Genomic DNA, 20,563 nt, shown 5'->3' with positions numbered 1-20,563 from the left:
GTTTATTTAAGTCAAAATTAGAATTAAAAAATCCCAGGAGAGAACGCTTACGCGTTTCGAACTTTTCAGTTCTTAATCATAGCTATGATATCGTGTGCTGGACCTCTACATTTTTTTTTCCTTGGATTTCTACTTACTTCCGACGTAGCGCTCTTGCCCGTGCACCGAATAATCATGGAATGTGGTGTCTTTACTTCGAATGAGTGATGAGCAGACCAATTTTTCTTGTATATTTTTTTTTAGAGGTTGCAGGATATAGTAGAAAACAGAGCCTTGTCCATCTGAGCTTTCAAATAATTTACATGAACCCACAATTATCTAATAAGGCAAAGTGACAAGGTAGCCCATTCACCAACTGCAAAGCATCAATCCCACCCTCATTAGGATGGTTTTACACACATTATTTTTTTCAAAAACCGCCACTACTCTTTTTGAACCAGAAGTGGAACCTGCCAGAAAAATAAGTATTTTTATTTACAATTCCTTTTGAATACACTTTTGGCTTTAGTTAAAAAAAAAACAATGAAAAACTACCAAAAACACTGTAAAACCACCCTAAGCTTGAAGATATAAAACACAGCAAAACCCCATAATCACGAGTTTCTTAACAAAAGCCACATTTTCCCATACTGGTGAACTTACAGGTGCAGGTGTTACTTCTTCCTCTTCTGGTTCCTCCTCTTCCCTGGTTGCGTCACTAAGAGCTGGACTATTCTGCGACACCTCCATTTCTTCATCAGATTCAGGATCTCTACTCACTGCTTTTCGTGTCCGAGCTACATTACTAAGGAAATGAATGGATATTATCATCTCCCTTTTGATACTATATAAGCACAAATATCTCATGTAATAGCTTATTTCTGAGGAGTACAAAAAAAACTGTGGATTACAAGCAGTTTTCTGTGCTTGATCTACAATGGCCATCCTTATTCTCTTAACACTGCGTCGTTTGAAGGTCCAACATTCTGTACTGGTTAATTTCTAAATAGACCTTCATTGAAGATACAGAGCTCCAAATGCCCTGTGCATAGACCGTGTAAAATAGTAAAATTCTGTCTACCTGCAGCCACTACTATTCCGAGCTTACTGCATATGGTTTTATTATTGAGTCAATGCATACAGCTTACGCAATAAAGATCCTAGACGACTCCTAGTGGTGGTTGCAGGCAGACAGATTTGGAGCTCTGTAACTGAAAAACATAGCACCAAATTGGCACAGAATTGTGGCTCTATTTACTTAAAACTAAAAGAGTGAGAGTTCACCCCTTGAACACCATTTAAAAGTGGATATTCTCACCCCATAAAACGATTGGCGACCTTTTTCTTTTTAAGTTAATGGTCTGTGTGCGGCTAAAACCCACAACAAAACAATTGAGTTTACTGGAAAAACGCAACTCAAAAAAATAAATCTTATACTTACTCAGAAGTCTGTTTCTTCCTCCAGGCCGGCCTCCTGGGATGACTATTCATCCTATGTGACCGCTGCAGCCAATCAGAGGCTGTAGCGGCGGTCACATGGGATGAAACATCATTCCAGAAGGTGCCATTTTCTGGCTTTAAAGAGGATCTGTCACCAGTTTATTATGTCCCTATCTCCTAACTAATCTAATAGGCGCTATGACGCTGATAACTTGTGTGATTTGTTTTCCAAAAACGTTATTTGCAAAGTTATGAGCATTTTTCTAAATACGCTAATGTGGCTCTAAAAGCCGAATACGAGGTGACTCTTTTCACTCTGGGCAGTGTAATGTTTTCTGTATGACGCTGTCCAATCAGAACACAGTGTGATCTTATAGTATACAGCTTCCAATCCAGACTGTGTATTCAACTGGTGATATCTCCAGTTGTGTCACAGCTAGAGCTGCGATCCTGGAGGCATATGAAAGATTAGAATCTCCTTATTCATATGCCACCAGAACCACAGCCAGAGATATGGCTATTTGAAGAGATCCCCCTTCCCACCAGCCGGAGTCTCACACTGTGTGAAGCAGCTTCATGCTGTTAGGACAGCGTCAGAGGCTATGAGGTAGCTCCACCTCAGGAGAATCGCTGGTGTTGAAACCCACTAGTCTAGTATACACTCTTTTGCATACTTAGAAAAAAAGCTCATAACTTTTAATATAAACTTTTTTGGAACACAATTTTCACTAGCATTATAAGCGTGACAGCGCCTATTAGCTAGGAGATTGGGCATTACTAAACTAATGACAGAGCCTCTTTAAACTTAAATTTGGTTTCACCTCTGTTCACCACACTCCTCCAGGTAAACCCCGCCCACTTTTCAATAACTAATTATAGCACAAATGTGCATATCTAATAATTTGCGACTGTTCTATGACAAAATACTTTTGTAAATCAATTGATAAAGTCCCTCCAAATATGTTTTTTTTTTATAGATCGGCTTTAAATAGATTACCTTTTCTTTTCCTGTACTGGAGGAGTTTTGGGCGGTCTTCCTCGTCTTTTCTGTGGTGTACCTTGAGATGACTCCAAAGTAGATTCTGACTGGTCAGATCTTTAAAAAAAATATATATATAAAAAAAATAAAAGTGGTTTATAATTTTTCTTTTTCATAGTGTTCTGGTACAATAAGTGAAGATTTTACACATTTCAGCTTACTTTTGTGCAGTTTTTCGTGGACCTCTCGCAGAGCCTCTGACTTTTCGTTTCTGTTCTACATTTTCAGAATCTTGTTCATTCATATCAAGTGATTCCTCCTCGTCCTCTTGGGAGCTTTCTACTTGGACAGCTTTTTTTCTACCCCTCCTAGGAGTCTTTGGTGCTGGCTCTTCTTTTGCTGGTCCTCCCTTAGCGGACTTCGGTGGTCTTCCACGTCTTGCTTTTTTCGGTGGGCTGTTTTGTTCATCTTCAAATTCAAGCAAGTCTTCCTTTAACCTCTTATCTGGCCACTGTTGGTCTTCTGACTCAGAAGCAGCTGCGGCTCTCTTTCTGCCTCTTTGGCCACTCCTGGGTTTCGTTTCCTGAACAGATTTGGGGACTTCCTCCATACTTAAACTGTCATCTTGGTCCAGGAGAGATTGTTTTTTCCTTCCTCTTGGCTTATCTATGTCAGAGTCCTCTCTCTTATCACCCTTCTTCCCAGTCAATGGAGAAGCCATTATTGAATAGTCTTCAATTTCACTGTGGTCAAGTTCAGTGCTGTATAGTTTTTTTCATGAAATAAAAATAAAGATTATATTGATATGTCACCATGATACATTTTGCAATGATTCTTTATCATTTGAGAATTTAGTTATCAAAATACTTCATTTTTAAGTGTTACCACAACGTCTCTCGTAAGTGTTCAATGGTATACAAGCTAACTTAAATTAAAGGGAGTCTGCAATTATATGCACACACTAAACGTAAATCATGGTTGCTTAACCCCTTCCCGACATTTGCCGTACATGTACGCCGAATGTTTGGGACCGGCTCAGAAGCTGAGCCGATGCCATCATCACCGGATCTCAGCTGTATCTTACAGCTGACATCCGGCTGTAACGGCGGGGACCGAAATTAGCTTCGATCCCCGCCATTAACCCCTTAAGTGCAGCGCTCAAACGCGATCGCTGCACTTAAGGTGTTTGCAGCTCATTGGAACCCCAGTAATGAAATTGCCGGGGTTCCGGTGGCTGCAATGGCAACCGGAGGCCTAATACTGGCCTCCCGGTCTGCCTAGCACCGAGGCCGGTCAAAATCCGCCCGGCGGCGGAGCCTGATCGGCTTCCGTAGCTGCCGGCAAGATGGCGCCGGGTCAGGAGCTGATCCGGCGTCATCAGCGGTGGAAGTCAGCTGTACTGTACAGCTGACATCCACCTGTAACGGCAGGAACCGGAGCTAGCTCCGATCCCTGCCATTAACCCCTTCGATGCAGCAATCGAAAGCGATTTCTGCATCGTAGCGGTTACTAGCAGATCGCGAGCCCTGACAGGCAATCAGGACTGGCGACTGCGGTTATGGTAACAGGAGACACAATGGTCTCCTGCTCTGCCATTACGGAAGCCGATTTAGGCCCCGCCGGGAGGCGAAGCCTAATCGGCTTGCTGTCAGTGAATGACTGACAGATCTAATACATTGCACTACATAGGTAGTGCAATGTATTAGAAAAAAAAAAAATCTGACCGTTGGACCTTCAAGTCCCCTAGTGGGACTTGAAGAAAAGTGTAAAAAAAAGTATAAAAAAGTGTAAAAAAAAGTGCAAATAATAAAAGTTTGAAAACAATAAAAGTTTCAAGTAATCAAATAAAACACAATCCCCCTTTTACTCTTATCAAGTCCTTTATTATTGAAAAATAATAATAAACCATATGTATTTGTATCGCCACGACCGTAACGACCGGAGGTATCAAAATATATTATTTATTGCACGCGGTGAACAGCGTAAAAAAAACCCGTAAAAAACGTTACCAGAGTTTCTGTTTTTTGGTCACTTTGCCCAACAAATATTAGAATAAAAAGTGATCAAAAAGTCGCACGTATCCAAAAATGGTACCTATAAAAACTATAGCTCGTCCCGCGAAAAACAAGCCCTCATACACCTCCGTCGACAAAAAAATTAAAAAGTTATGGTTCTCACAACTTGGCAACAGAAAAAATACATTCTTTTTACAAAAGTAATCTTATTGTGCAAAAAGTTGTAAAACATAAAAAAGTGCTATAAATTAGGTATCGCCGGAATCGTACTGACCCGCAGAATAAAGTTAACATGTCATTTATAACGCATGGTGAATGCTGTATAAAAAAACCGAAAAAAGCTGTGCCAGAATTGCGTTTTTTTGTTTACCTGGCATCCCAAAAAATAGGATAAAAGGTGATCAAAAAGTCACATGTACCCCAAAATGGTACCAATAATAACTACAGCTCGTCCCGCAACAAACCAGCCCTCATACCGCTACGTCTATGAAAAAATAAAATTAGTTATGGCTCCAATAAGTCAGGAAATAAAAAAATATGCAGTTGTGCCCGAGGGGAACATTTCTTCTGTTTGAAGAGGCGATTTATCAAGGACCTAAAATTAGGGAACCAGGAAAGGGAGGGCCCAAACATATCCGCTGGAAGCGACGGTGCCCGTATTATACCAGGACAACACTTCCTAGCAAAATTCCCCAAACTACAAAGGCGCAGAGTGTGGATCAAAAGGGGGATAATAAAGGACGCCATATATCAGTGCGACACCGGCCTGTGATGAAAGGATTGTGTCACAGCGTAACACACATCTATGGATTATTTTATTGTTTTTTTTTACCCCATTATTATACCACCTCACTATGCCCCTTATATATTCCGCCCGGCTTACATATGCCCTACATTATAAACGGAAACACCAGTAAGACTCCAAACAAAACTACTACCAAGCAAAATCTACGCTCCAAAAGCCAAATGACATTTCCTCCCATCTGAACCCTACAGCGTGCCCAAACAACAGTTTCCTTCCACATATATGGCACCGTCATACCCGGGAGAACCCTTTTAGCAATTTTTGGGGTGTGTGTCTCCAGTGGCATAAGCTGGGCACGACATATTTTCCACTGAATGGCATATCTAGGGAAAAATATAAATTTTTAATTTGCACCATCCACAGCGCATTCATTTATGGAAAAGACCTGTGGGGTGAAAATGCTCACTACACCCCTTAATAAATGCCTTGAGGGGTGCAGTTTCAATAATGGGGTCACTTCCCAGGGGTTTATTTTTATTATTTCACATCTGAGCCTCTGCAGTTGTGAACCAATACTTTGTAAATCGCCAAATTAGGCCTCAATTTTACATGGTACGTTTTCACTCCTGAGCCTGGTCGACTGTCCAGGCAAGAGATTAGGGCCACATGTAGGGTGTTTCTAAAACCAGGAAACCCAGCATAATAATTAGAGAGCTGTCTTGTTATGGTGGCACAAGCCGGGCACCACATATTGTCCACATATCTGTGGAAAAACTCCCATTTTCACTCTGCAACATCGAGTTCACACTAATTTCTACAAAACACCTGCAGGGTTAACATGCTCACTACACCCCTAGATAAATGCATTGAGGGGTGTAGTTTCCAAAATTGGGTCACTTCTGGGGGGTTTCCACTGTTTTGGGCCCACAGGCGCCCAGAAACCAATCCAGCAACATCTGCACTCCAAATGGCGGTCCTTCCCTTCTGAGCCCTGCCGTGTGCCCAAACAGCAGTTTATGACCACATATGGGGTATTGCCGTACTCGGTAGAAATTGCTTTACAAATGTTGGGTTCTTTTTTTTTTTCCTTTATTTGTTGCGAAAATGAAAAAATTTGCGCTAAAGCTACGTCTTATTGAAGAAAAAGGATTGTTTTTATTTTCACTGCCCAATTCTAATAAATTCTATGAAACATCTGTGGGGTCAAAATGCTCACTACGCCCCTAGATGAATTCCTCAAGAGGTGTAGTTTCCTAAATGGTGTCACTTTTTGGGCGTTTTCATTGTTTTGTCCCCTCAGGGGCTTTGTAAATGTGACATGGCCGCCGCAAACCATTCCTGCTCAATGTGATCTCCAAAAGCCAAATAGCGCTCTTTCCCTTCTAAGCCAAGCCGTGTCTCCAAACAGCCGTTTATTACCACATGTGGGGCATTGTTTTACTCGGGAGAAATTGCTTTACAAATTTTGTGGTGCTTTTTCTCCTTCAGTCCTTGTGGAAATGAGTAAAAATAAGCTAAACCTACATTTTCTTTGAAAAAATGTTGATTTTTATTTTCAGGGCCTACTTCCAATAATTTCTGCAAAAAAACCTGTGGGGTCAAATCGCTCACTATACCCCTAGATAATTTCCTCAATGGGTGTAGTCTCCAAAATGGGGTCACTTGTGGGGGGTTTCCACTGTTTTGTCTCCTCAGGGACTTCGTAAATGTGACATGGCCTCCGCAAACCATTCCTGCTCAATGTGATCTCCAAAAGCCAAATAGCGCTCTTTCCCTTCTCAGCCCTGCCGTGTCTCCAAACAACCGTTTATTACCACATGTGGGGTATTGTTTTACTCGGGAGAGATTGGTTTACAAATTTTACGGTGCTTTTTCTCCTTCAGTCCTTGTGGAAATGAGAGAAAAAAAATCGCTAAACCTTCATTTTCTTTGAAGAAATGTTGATTTGAATTTTCACGGCCTACTTCCAATAATTTCTGTAAAAACCTGTGCGGTCAAAATGCTCACTGTACCCCTAGATAATTTCCTTGAGGTGTGTAGTTTCCCAGATGGGGTCACTTTTGGGGGATTTTGATTGTTTTGGCACCGCAAGAGCCCTTCAAACCTGACATGGTGGCTAAAATTTATTCTAACAAAAATAAGGCCCCAAAATCCACTAGGTGCTCCTTTGCTTCTGAGGCCGGTGCTTCAGTCCAGTAGCACGCTACGGCCACATGTGGGATATTTCCTAAAACTGCAGAAACTGGGCAACAAATATTGAGTTGCATTTCTCTGGTAAAACCTTCTGTGTTATAAAAAAAAAATTGTACTAAAAATTTATTTCTGCAAAAAAATATGACATTTGTACATTTCACCTCTACTTTGCTTTAATTTCTGTGACATGTGTAAAGGGTTAAGACATTTTCTAAATGCTGTTTTGAATACTTTGAGGGGTGAAGTTTTTAAAATGGGGTGACTTTTTGGGGGTTTCTAATATATAAGGCCCTCAAAGCCATTTCAGAACTGAACTGGCACCTGTAAAAATGGCCTTTTGAAATTTTCTTGAAAATGTGAGAAATTGCTGCTAAAGTTCTAAGCCTTGTAACGTCATAGAAAAATAAAAGGATGTTCAAAAAACGATGCCAATCTAATGTAGACATATGGGTGATGTTAATTAGCAACAATTTTGTGTGGTATAACTGCCTGTCTTACAAGCAGATACATTTAAATTGAGAAAAATGCTAATTTTTGCAATTTTTCGCTAAATTTTGGTGTTTTTCACAATTAAATACTGAACATATCGAGCAAATTTTGCCAGTAACTTAAAGTCCAATGTGTCACGAGAAAACAATCTCAGAATCGCTTGGATAGGTGAAAGCATTCCGGAGTGATTACCACATAAAGTGACACATGTCAGATTTGAAAAATGAGGCTCGGTCAGGAAGGTCAAAAGTGGCTAAAGAGGGAAGGGGTTAATTGGCCGGGAAGTGATAATTGGCCAAGCAGCAGCTATTACATTTAATGTGCACTATCTATAGGTGATCCAATCTCTGTTCTGTGGAGCACCTGCTGACCGGTTTTACTTTGAGAATCCAAGAGAAGAGTCTTTATTGTAGATACCCTCTAAGGCATAAATAAGTCAAGTAAACAAACAAAAAGAAAAAAAGCAGTGAGTACATGCTGTAAAGAGAAGAAAATGCATTGCGCTTCATACCTTCCCTTAAGCCTTCCTGGAGAGCCTGGATTAGAACCACTACTTGCATTGCTTACAGTCTCCATTCTAGATGACTTTGACTGTGTTTGTTTCCCAGCTGTTGACAGAGGCTTGTTTACTGCTCCAAGAACATTTGTGGACTTGGGCTAAAAAGAAACAAAACCCCCCAAAAATACAGAAATTTAAAATGAGACCAAAAAATGCACCAAGATATCACAATTATTTATTTTACACTAAAACACATTACAAATTCATAAAAAAACAAAGGGATATTATTCACACACTTGAATAAGTAGCCATAAAATCAAAAGTTTACAGTTGATACATATAATCCATGGATACACACCAGACAGTTACAAACCATTCAAATATAATAGCAAATAAATGCTTCCGATACAAAAGACATCAGCTCAAAAGCTTGTCTACACAGTCTTTACACCACCTGAATATAATAGAAAAATCCTAAATTCGAAAAATACAGACCTATTTAAAAAAAAAAAAAAAACAAGACGCTCAAACTCACCTTTCCAGGAGAGAAAAATGATTTCATGTCGGCAGGAAGATAATTTTTGGTGTTGCTAAAATTCTGTGAAAGAAAATACACATTATATGATTCTTTACGGTATGAACAATTATAAGAAATAACTGCCTTGTGAATACCGGGGACCACCAATGTTGCTTTAATAATGTGCCTTGTAGGCAATTATTGCCTTCTTCTGGATGATAAAGGGTGTATATATACACACACACGGTATAATCTTGTGAGGTTCAACAAAAATAGAACTACTTCAAAAGCAAAACCAATCTTGTCTGTGTTTGTATGCGTTTTAAACTTAGTGTAGTACAGCATCAACAAAATCAGACAGTTTGGGGTTAAATAAGGGAATAAAAGGATATTTAACGATTATGTGCATATTGGCAACTATTTTATAATAATAATTTTTATTTATATAGCGCCAACATATTCAGCAGCACTTTACAGTTCAGGGGGTACATTGTACAGAAAATCAGACATTACATATTGACAAAACTAATTTACAACTGAAATGAGAGGAATGAGGACACTGCTGGCAAGAGCTTACAATCTATGCTCCAATGCATTCAAAGCCAAAAATAAAGCATCTTGGTAGATCGTCTTGTTTAAAAATATCCTATCGTTTTGCGTTTCCAGGATCAGACTACATAGGGTTTGTCTAGGAGTTGTAGACACAAAACATTAGATCTTTAAAATCAAGACTATTTGCAAAGTAAATTTTTTAATTTTAAATGCATTAGAAAAAATGGTTGCAAATTGCAGAATCGGAACGGTCTGATTTAAAGAAATTTGACTATACCACTACTGAGGCACTATGAAGCCAATTAAAACATTACAAAGCTGAACAGTACCCCTGAATAAAGCCGATTATTAAACATTTACAGCCTGAAAGAAACAAAGACATTCAACATGAATGAAAATGGCATACCTTGTCTGGCTGTGTAAAATAACGTGCTGGTAAAACTGGATCTTTAGGAGATTCTAAACTATAAGTTGTACTCTTAGAAATAATTATATTCATTGCAACATCACAAACTGTATATAGTTTCTGCAAGAAAGAAAAACAGACTTGTCATAAGTTACACCACTTTATATCCATTATCAAATGTAAATTAAATTTCTATGCACCTCGTTTATTTTGGGATCCTCTGGAGATTGAGCATCTTTTGTCTGCTTTATGTTTTCCACCATTTTTCTTATAAAAGCATGGCTGTTGTTCTCATTTTTCGACATTAAGATCTCCAGGATGAACCAAAGACACCTTATAAAAAATGTGGGTGACATATGGTTACATTAAAAAACAAATAGGAAAAAAAACAAAAAACAGTACCACCACAAACTCTCTAATGTTTTTAAAAGACTATAGATACCTTTGACAAAAAACAAAAATAAAAAAAACAAACGGATTTTTGTAAACATTCATTGGAGGACATAGCACTAGGAGTAGAGGCCCTTGCCACTAGAAAGCAGACACTAGGCAGGAAAAGTCTTGGCTCCGCCCAGTCAGGCCAAACCCTTCCCATTGACACTGGATTAATAAGTTTGTACAAAAACAGTAGACGACGACAAAAACAGAACATGGTCCTGGGAGAGAACCCAACCAGCCAGAACAACAGGTCCCGGAACAAACCAATAAGAGGGCAGAATCTGTGTCTCCCAATGAAAAAAAATAAAAAAAATAAAAAAATTAAAAAGAAGAGGAAAATCTCTTCATTGATATGGAAGGACGAGACAGGTCAGAATACCACCTTATCCCTATAGAGGACTTCAAAGGGGGACTTGCAGGACAGGGTAGTCACCCATATGCTGAAAGTAATGGCCATTAGAAACAACCTTCCAGGAAAGTAAGCGAATCAAAAACTCCCTCAATAGGTTTAAAAGGAGCAAATCTGAAGAGCACCCGCAACCAAATTGAGATCCCAAGTCTGTGGGATGACAAAGGGGGAAGCGCATGAGCAACTCCTTGCAAGAAAGTCTTAACTTGACACCGAAGGGCCATAGTCAGGTTTAAAAAAAAAAAAAGTATTGATAAAGCAGAAACCTGACCCTTCAGGGAATACAATCCAATCCCAGATCAAGGCCTGATAGCAGAATTTAGAGGATTCTAGGTGCAGAGCATACCACAGGATAAAAATGATACTGTTTACACTAGGAAAAACTAAACCTTCCACATATGGTGGTACACGTTGCCGGATTGAGGCTTCCTGGCCTTCAACGTCTTCTGCGTGACGGGCTCAAAGAAACCTCAGCTTCACCATAAACGCCCTTAACCGAATGTGATGTAAAGTGGGGTCGAATAGCGGACCTTGGGAAACTAGGTTGGATCGAGGTGGAAGACACCAAAGTCTGTGCACAAGCAGGTAGACTAGGTCGGCGTACCACACTAAGCGAGGCCAGTCAGTCAAGCACAACCAGGATTGCAAAAGCGGGTTCCCGAGTCTCTTCAGAAGGGGAGGGAAGAGTTACAGGAGGGAGAGGGCATCAACCGCAGTGGCCAGGGCATCAACCGCAGTGGCCAGGGCATCAACCGCAGTGGCCAGGGCATCAACCGCAGTGGCCCTGGAATCCCACGCCCTGGCCATGTAGGTTGGAACCTTGTGGTTGAGACGTGACAAAAAGAAATCCATATTCAGGGTGCCTCACTTTTCGTAAAGGTGACGGAATACGTTTGGGTGAAGAGATCACTCACCTGGCTCCAGTCTTTTGCACCAGGAAGTCCGCAGCCCACTTGTCCACTCCTGGTATGTGGACGGCTGAAAGCACTGGTGCATGACACTCTGCCCATAAAATAATCCAAAATGATTTCCATAGACCTGATCGACGCCTGGTGCAATGTTGGTAGTTTAGATCGCTGTGGAGTTGTCAGTCTAGACACTGACCGGTTAACCCAGGAAAAAGGAGTCCAATGGGAGAAGGCCAGAAAGATTGCCCTCAGTTCCAGAAAGAAGATCTACAAAGGATGACTCCTCCATTGACCAAGTGCCTTGGAACTTGGAGGCCAAAAACTGTACCCCACCTAAAGAGACTGGTATTCATGGAGATGAGAAGCCACTGGAGGGTGAAAAAAAAAAAAGGACCATCACAGCATGATGGCCGAGGGCCTTCACCAAACATTCATCCAGGTAAGGGGTGACAGAAATTACATTGCGCAGAGTAGCGGCATGAGAGTCGCCAGGATTTGGGGTGAAGAACTGTGGCGATCCCGATGTGGACGGCATCAAACTGGAAATGTAGAGAACCTACCGTGAAACAAAGCAAAAGTTGGTGGGTCCTTGGAATGGGGATTTGACGGTTTGCATCGCAAATTTTGATGAGGAACTCCTCGTTTCAGCGATGAGACCATGGGTCGCAGGATTCCATGCGAAAACTCTGAATGCAAAGGAAGCAATTAAAGTTTTTCAGATACAGTATTAGACAGACTGATCCGCCATTTTGGGTACTGTGAAGAGATTAGAGTAGAACCCCTGAAAACATTCCGCCTAAAGGACTGGGACAATAACCCTCTGCAGGAGTAGAAAGGAAACAGCCTGGGAAAAGGCAGAAGTGCTATCTGGTGAATGAGGGAGTTTAAAGAGAGAACTGGATTTTTTGGGAAGTCTGATGGGCCCCCCAAGATTTCAGCCACACAACTCCAGGTGGCAATCAAATAAGCCAATGCAGATATTGAACTGGTCTGACTCAATGGTAGCCACAAAAAGTACTTTGAAGCTTGAATGACCTAAGATGCAAAGTCAGCCATGTCTTGTTGCGGCACACCTTCCAAGATACTACAGTGCAACTATTTACTCAAAACCAAGCAAGCCTTACTCACCGAGGCGAATGCAAAGGTTGGGCAAAGAGTAGTACCTGCACCATGAATGCAGACTTGGTATGGGATTCCAAATTCTTGTCAAGGGGGTCACTGAGCGATGTTGCATCTGACAGTGGGATGGTGGTGCTATTTGATAGACGCAAGACAGGTATATCCAGAGGGTGAAATGGATTTTTTAAAGATCAAATCCTTCCTAAATAGCAAACCGAGTATTAAGGAGTTTTAAAAACAGCTAGACGGCAGTCATGTTTCCACTCTATGCAAAAAATATCCTCAAACTCGCTGCAGTTTGGAAAGCATGGCCTTTCGCACGGTTAGGCCTCATGCACACGACCGTATTTTTTCCCATCCGTAAATACTGGCGTAAATACGGGTCCGGTGTCACACGTATTCCACCCGTTTTGCACCAGTATTTACGAACCCGTGCCCGTAAATATGGGTCCGGTGTCACCCGTATTTACGGGCACGTTTTTGGCGGCAAAATAGCACTGCACTAATCGGCAGCCCCTTCTCTCTATCAGTGCAGGATAGAGAGAAGGGACAGCCTTTTCTGTAATAAAAGTTAAAGAAATTCATACTTACCCGGCCGTTGTCTTGGTGACGCGTCCCTCTCTTCACATCCAGCCCGACATCCCTGGATGACGCGGCAGTCCATGTGACCGCTGCAGCCTGTGATTGGTTGCAGCGGTCACATGGCCTGAAAAGTCATCCAGGACGTCGGGCCGGATGTCGAGAGGGACGCGTCACCAAGGCAACGGGCGGGAGACCGGACTGGAGGAAGCAGGAAGTTGTCGGTAAGTATGAAAGTCTTATTTTTTACAGGTTTATACTGATCGGTAGTCACTGTCCAGGGTGCTGAAAGAGTTACTGCCGATCAGTTAACTCTTTCAGCTCCCTGGACAGTGACTATTTACTGACGTCGCTTAGCAACGCTGCCGTAATGACGGGTGCACACATGTAGCCATCCGTCATTACGGGAGCTCCATAGACTATGGACTGTCCGTGCCGTTATTACGGCCTGAAATAGGACATGTTCTATCTTTTTCAACGGCACGGGCACCTTCCCGTGAGAAAACGGGAAGGCACCCCTCGCCAATAGAAGTCTATGAGCCCGTTATTACGGGTCGTAATTACGACCCGTAATAACGGGAGTTTTTACGGTCGTGTGCATGAGGCCTTAGGGTGTCTATTTCTAAGAAGGGGTGCTGGGTTCATCCTCTGCATGAAAGTTGTCCCTGAAGGCATGTATCAACACATGCATGCCAGTTGTCAATTGAGAGTAATTCTCAGATTCTGAATTAGAAGATACATTGGAGGAAGGTGACTGATCCTGGTTGAAACGGCTTCTCCATCAATTATGTTAACAGGGGACCTGTGGAGGGAACCTGAAGAGTAGCGGGGCTTGACCCTGGAACTTTTTATGGTATCTACCGTGAAGGGGTAGACTGAATGGTTTCCATGGGAGAAGGACGGCACTGAGCTTGGGCGCTATCTGGGAAGTCAAGCGTTTCAAGAATTCAACCATGGTTTGGGAGAGTCTGGAAATGTCAAAGGCCTGAGCAAAGAACCTTTAACATTATGGGGGTGCCGCATTCTGGGGAAAGGTAGCTTCCTGGGTTGCAGAAACTGTGCAGTACGGGGAAGACTGGCCCCATGAACATTTTTTATTACACCCGTCACAACTAAAATAAATTACCACGGCCGCCTGTGTCGGCTGCCTGGTGGGATCCACCCAGGAAGACATACCACGAGAGGCGCGGAACAGAGAAAACTGACAACTAAGATAATTAACAGTGCTTGAGGGAAGTGAACCCCTGGGGGAGCTGTTTCACTGAGAAAAAACATAAGTGACCCCTACAAAAAAGGGACAATCCAGCCCTAACAGACCCCTGGTGCTGCGTATCACCTCTAGAAAACTGATGAGACTGAGGGATGATCTGAAGATAGTCCCTAGAAAATCAGGCAGAAGCGCTCAAAATAGTGCCATTAACCGGGTGAAGCATAGTAATGCCACAGGAAGGAAAACACCACCTCTTCAAAAGTGTGCAGTTTGGAGTGTCCGTCCCGTCCCTGGGGCCCCGAATGGGAGAGAAGCCAGGAACAGTTACAAGTTTGGGCCACGGCACTGACTAAACCTGCAGAAAGCGTGGCTTGTCTAATCACCACCAGAAGAAAAAGAAAAAAAGAAGAGCACAATAATAGCCAATGTTGTCATTGGAAGGGTGCTGGGAGAAAACTGTTCTCCAGAAAAAAACCAGTGCCAGCATGTCCCACAAGTGATGACCCCATCCCGGATAGGAACTTCATTGTACTAATAAAGAACATGGCCCCTACAAAGATGGGATCTCCACTGCACTGGGTGGGCGCGTAGATTTTCCAGTAACCTCGCACATATAGTAGAGTTACTGGCACTCCGACTGTGGATACAAAAAATTTAGTTTGGTGACCTGCGGTGAGGGAAATTCAGTGCAGAAAACTGCCCTGTTTCCTGGCACCAGCAGGCGGTTGACTAGGCTGGTGACCAGGCTGACAATCCACGTGCAGCTAAAGAGATAATAAAACGGACCTTTAAAAAAATAAAAATAAAAAAATAGCAGCAGGCCTGAGAAACAGGTAATGGCAGCCTCCTACGGACACTAGGCTAAAAACGGATTTAGCCAGTTTCTGTAGGAAGGGCATAGCCTGCATAGGTGGTAGGAAAAATCTTGGCTCCAAGTGGCAAACGCCCACGGTGCTGTGTCCCCCATTGATCTAAATGAGAAATAATTTTTACAAGAAGTTGCACTAAGTTTCAGGCTGCAGTCTTTATTCATTCATTCGATCATTTAATAAATGCTGCTTGCGAGTTCGGTTTTTTCCAGGATGCTGCTGCCTTCACTGGATCTCATATCATCACAGCTTAATTCCTGTACCGCTTTCCCCTTTTGGAGACCCTAAAAGCCCTTTTAAACAAGTAAATGATCAGGGGAACAAAACACTCGTTCGAAATCATCGGCCAGTGTTAAAAGGCCCAATGATCAGCTGACAAAAGAGCAAACACTCGTTTCTCAACTGATTGCGACTCATGAGGCAGTAAAAATCATCGCTGTTAGGCCCCATGCACACGACCGTGCCCGCAAGCACGGCCGGCCGCTGACTGACAGCCGCATTTTCGGGCTGTGCTCCCATACAAAGTAAAAACTGAGGTTTTTTACGGTCGTGTGCATGGGGCCTTAGAGAACATCTCCCCGTGTAAATAGTGGGTGTGTTGCCGACAATGATGCAAACAATCTTGCTCGTCCCTATACATTACAATGCTTGCTCCATAATAATAACCTTTATTTATATAGCGCCAACATATTACGCAGCACTTTACAATCTAGAGGGAACATAAACAGACAATATCAGACATTACATAGTGACAAGGCTAATTTACAATTCAGACAGGAGGATTGAGGACCCTGCTCACAAGAGCTTACAATCTAAGAGGAAATAAAGGGACACACAAAGTGCAAAAGTGTTTGTTCAGTACAATGGTCCAGCCATCTTTTATACATATGGGGTGGTACACATAAATCTGCATGAGCCGGTCACCAGCCAGTATCCGTGTATGACGGACATGAAATGCAGTACGGTGCAAGGAGTGTGAAGGAATCTTATTCTGAGGACTAATGGGGCCAAGGAAAGGAGTCAGATTAGGGAATGTTATAGGCCTGTCTAAAAAGATGTGTTTTCAGGGCACGTTTAAAACTGTGGATATTGGGAATTAATCTGATTGTCTGGGGTAGCGAATTCCAGAGGACGGGTGCAGCGCGAGAAAAATCCTGGACGGGAGAGGGAGGTTCGGATTATGGAGGATTTTAATCTAAGGTCGTTGGCAGAACATAGAGCTCTAGTAGGCTGGTAGACAGATGAGGGAGGAGATGTAAGGAGGTGCAGCACTGTGGAGAGCTTTGTGGGTAAGAATAATAAGTTTCAATGGAAATTGAGCCAAATAAGCACCTATAGACGTGCTGTGTCGTCGATAGGGGCTGGTTTACCGGCATAAATCTGCCGGTGTAAAACCACCTTTAAACAGCCTCTATGTGATCTTCACTCTCTTGTGCTGACACAGACACTGATGCGGCCTCTGTGTGTGTGATCTCTCCCCCTACCAACTGCAGATTCTGCCGTGTGTGCGCTCTCCTATCTATGCTGTGATACAGTACAGCCTATGTGATTCCTCCTCTGCACACTCTGCTGTGCGTTCCCGAATGCCTATCTACAGCTTGTGTGCGCCCCCCCTCTGGAGGTTCTGCTGTGATCTAATGCAGTTTACGCCACTGTGCACAACCTCCTCCCTGCTGGGATCTCCAAGGCCTGATTCACACGAACGTTGTATACATCTGTGTGCTGTCCGTTAAAACAATGGACAGCACACGGACCAATGCAATTCAATGGTGCTATTCAGCCATGCTTGATTTTTCACGCAGCGTCTTTCTGTTGCATGAAACTCACTGAATGTCTTATTCCAGTCCGTTTTTGCGGGCCACGCGCCCATTGAAGTCTATTGATGCATGAAAATCACGGACTGCACACGAACAGTTGCTAAAAAAGGCTGAGAAAAAAAAAACAACTGAAACACATGAAAAAGGCTGCGTTTTTTGCGGACGGAAAACTGACACGTTCATGTGAATCAGGCCTTATACTGTGAGAAGGGAAGGGGACAAGAGATGACTTCAGTACTGAGTGGACATCAGCCAGCAGCAGTGGGCTGTGGTGTGTCGGATGCAGCAAAACAGCCAGCTAAAAATTTCAATGCAAAAGATGTCCATAGTCTTTAGGATATCCTATTTTACAACACAACGTGATTTAATTAGAGTGCAGGACCTTAAATGTGGCTGTCCCATGAAGACAACCCCATTTTTTAAATGAAGTTGGCCAAGCGAGCATAACGTTAACGATTTCATAATTTTAAAATGACATGCGATTGTTCGCGATGGCTGACTGCGGACTGCTGTCTGCCTAGTGTTCTGTGATGTTAAATTCTTTTCAGCCTTTATCGGCTGAAACTAGGCGTGTATGGCATAATTGGCTGCTATCTGCCACTTTGCACAATCGCATTGTTGTATTGCACGATCCTAATGTTAAGATTATGGCCAGTTTAATGGTAAGTTCACATGTGGCAGAACGGTCGCAAAAATTTCTGACTGAAAAGTCTATTCCATACATCTGAAGGAGAGGTTGTTTCCACAGCAGGTTTATGGATTTCTGCATATCCCATTCAAATATATATATATAGATAGTTGTAATTGCTACAGATATTGTCAGGCAAGCAAAAAAATATCAAAGACTTACTCTTTAATATCTTTCAGTTGTTCTATATCTTGAATTTTCACATAGTCTGGATCATGCGCAAGAAGATGAATTGTGTATGGAACAACATATTCAGGAAGGAGAGACAGCAGCTTGTCTGAATGAGGAAAGCAAGTACTAGGTTAGTAGATCACAGATCGCCTTAAACAACGGCTTATAAAATACATTTGTGTTCAATGCAGCAGAAAATAAGCACTGTTGTACCACTGAACTGAGCGATGCTGAATGTAAACATTGCAGCAGCGCTCCCATCCGTCAGTCTGTGTAACGCACAGGACATCCATTAAAAAAAACTAAGACAGCACTAAGAAAACATCAATTGGTCACCCATTGACCTTAATACATTTTAAAATAAAGTATTAAGATGCAGTAAGTCAGTCACACACACACACAGTCACACACACACACAGTCACAGTCACCCACCCACAGTCACCCACTAAACTGATGAAGACTACTGCAAACTGAAGCAAATCTGCAAGTCTGAGTCCAATAGAAGTTAAAAGGATCTATTGACTCATCAGTCGAAAAAATAAATGTATCGAAATAAAACACCCTTTAAAACAGTCACATAAAATCCCTCGGAATGTGTATATTTGTACTGTAGGCTGTAAATAACCAAGCCCTACGTGGCCCCACTGGAATGACAAAGAGAGTTGGGGCACCGAAACGACTCCATGGAAACCAAATAGACGTGGACAAAGATTCCAAGACTCTGCGAAAAGCCTGAAGGTAAGGCCTGCATGAGCCACAATTTGCAAAAGAAAAAAAAAAGTCTTCACCTGAGAACGAAAGGCCAAAGATCGCTGAAAAAGAATGGATAGAGCAGAGACCTGACCCATAAAAGGAAGATAGGCCAAGTCCTTGATAAAGGCTTGATTGCAGGTATAACAGAATCCTAAGCGTGGAACATACCAGAGGATGGAGTATACGCTGTTCACACAAGCAGAAATAAGCTTTGCACGTACGATGATGCACTTTAGCTGATTGAGGTTTCCTAGCCTTCAACATCGTCTGGATGACTGTTTGACAGAGGCCTGCTGGCCCTCAGAACCTTGGCTTTAAGAGCCACGTCGTTAAATGCATAGAAGGTAAAGTGGGGTGGAATAGCGGACCATGGTAAATTAGGTCAGGAGGACCTGCAACACACCAAAATGCATCTGCAAACAGGTTGAAATACCAGGCCCGGCGAGGCCAGCACCATCAGAATTGCAGGAACACCTTCCCTCTTGAGCACCCTTTGCAAGAGTGGATGGAGAGGGTATCAAATCTGCAACCCAGTTGTCTACTCCTAGTGTGTGGACCGCTGCCAGCGCTGGTACATGACACTCGACCCATAGAAGGATTTCAGAGGACTCCTAGTGACGCCTTGGTGGTTCAGACAGGCAACCGCCACAGAGTTGTCAAGTGAATCCTGACCGGGCAACGATGAAGAGTCCAATGGAAGAGGGCAGTACGATTGCCCTTAGTTGCAGGAGATCCGGTCAATCTTCTGGAACTAAAGTGCCATGGACGGCGTGAAGGCTAAAAATTGCACCTCACCCAGATAGGCTGGATTCCGTTCTAATGACATGCCACTGGGGGGGGGGCATAAGTTCTGAGACCTGTCCCAGTACAAAAGTATCACCTTTAGAGAGGTCTGGAATTGCGCACATGGTACTGCCTCGAAAATAAGACACCCTGCTGCCTAGGCCCCACTTGCAAAAGCAGATTGAGTTTTGTGGCAAAGCTGGACCACCTTAAAAAGTTAATGTCTTCATCTTGTTCTCCAGAAGACGGACCCTTGCTGACCTGATGATGAAGTTCCTTCCCAGAAACTCCATGCTCTGAGTTGGTACCAAGGAGGATTTATCTAAATCTTCATTAAAATGTCTTTACACACGTCTTGTTGCTTAACAACTGTTGAAAATAGAACTAAATGTCTGACTAGTTGCTATGGTTACAGCACATTTTTCCTGCGCACATTTTCCAGAGTGATGTAGAGACCAAAGATTGTACTGTCTGGAGGGAGGCCTTCACCAAGGGGATGTCCAGGTAAGGGATGACAGCAACTTCACTGGCACAGAGAAGCGCCATGAGACTTTCCAAGACCTTGGTGAAGGCCTATGGAGCCGTGGTAAGGGTGTAGAACTTATCTTATAACCGGTCGACACCACCTCCCAATCCCAGCCTTCATCCACATGAGCAGGCCATGTCTTTTAAATGTAAAGTCCTCCTCCCATTCTGACATCCGACACAGGTAGTGAGAAACCTTCAGGTCGAAAAGGTCTTGGCAGGGATGACTTCTGGGCGCTGTTGCCAAGCATGTCAGGGATTAAAAGATGGGTGCCTGGGGTTGCTGGCACGACTAGTCATCTTGTCTGGTCTCTGTCAAGAGAGTGATCTCTGGGAGGAGTTGTTAAGAAAGTACCGAAACCTCTGAAAACGGAGAAAAATGTTGCCGGGGGCGGTTCTAAAGGGAAAACAGATCTCACCGCAAGTAGCATCACATATAATCTTGTCAAGATGTTTTCCAATAAGTCTGCCACCAAAAA

The 20,563-nt window shown here is 42.8% G+C and overlaps 1 protein-coding gene across 2 annotated transcripts in view; it reads right to left on the bottom strand.

Annotated features, from left to right (window-relative positions):
- The window catches only part of PDS5B (PDS5 cohesin associated factor B), a 120,536-nt gene that overhangs the window by 8,648 nt on the left and 91,325 nt on the right, over positions 1-20,563 (bottom strand). For both annotated transcript variants that reach the window (XM_075851707.1, XM_075851706.1), the window contains exons 26-33: positions 18,014-18,128; positions 10,015-10,147; positions 9,815-9,934; positions 8,875-8,937; positions 8,352-8,497; positions 2,620-3,159; positions 2,417-2,515; positions 643-784 (exon numbers count right to left, since the gene is read on the bottom strand). In XM_075851707.1, the coding sequence (XP_075707822.1) occupies positions 643-784; positions 2,417-2,515; positions 2,620-3,159; positions 8,352-8,497; positions 8,875-8,937; positions 9,815-9,934; positions 10,015-10,147; positions 18,014-18,128 (1,358 nt within the window). The remainder of the gene's footprint in view (positions 1-642; positions 785-2,416; positions 2,516-2,619; positions 3,160-8,351; positions 8,498-8,874; positions 8,938-9,814; positions 9,935-10,014; positions 10,148-18,013; positions 18,129-20,563) is intronic.

The sequence above is a fragment of the Rhinoderma darwinii genome, chromosome 2, assembly GCF_050947455.1.
Source record: "Rhinoderma darwinii isolate aRhiDar2 chromosome 2, aRhiDar2.hap1, whole genome shotgun sequence".
Taxonomy (NCBI): domain Eukaryota; kingdom Metazoa; phylum Chordata; class Amphibia; order Anura; family Rhinodermatidae; genus Rhinoderma; species Rhinoderma darwinii.
The sequence above is the reverse complement of the archived record's forward strand: the minus strand, read 5'-3'. Positions and strand labels throughout refer to the sequence as shown.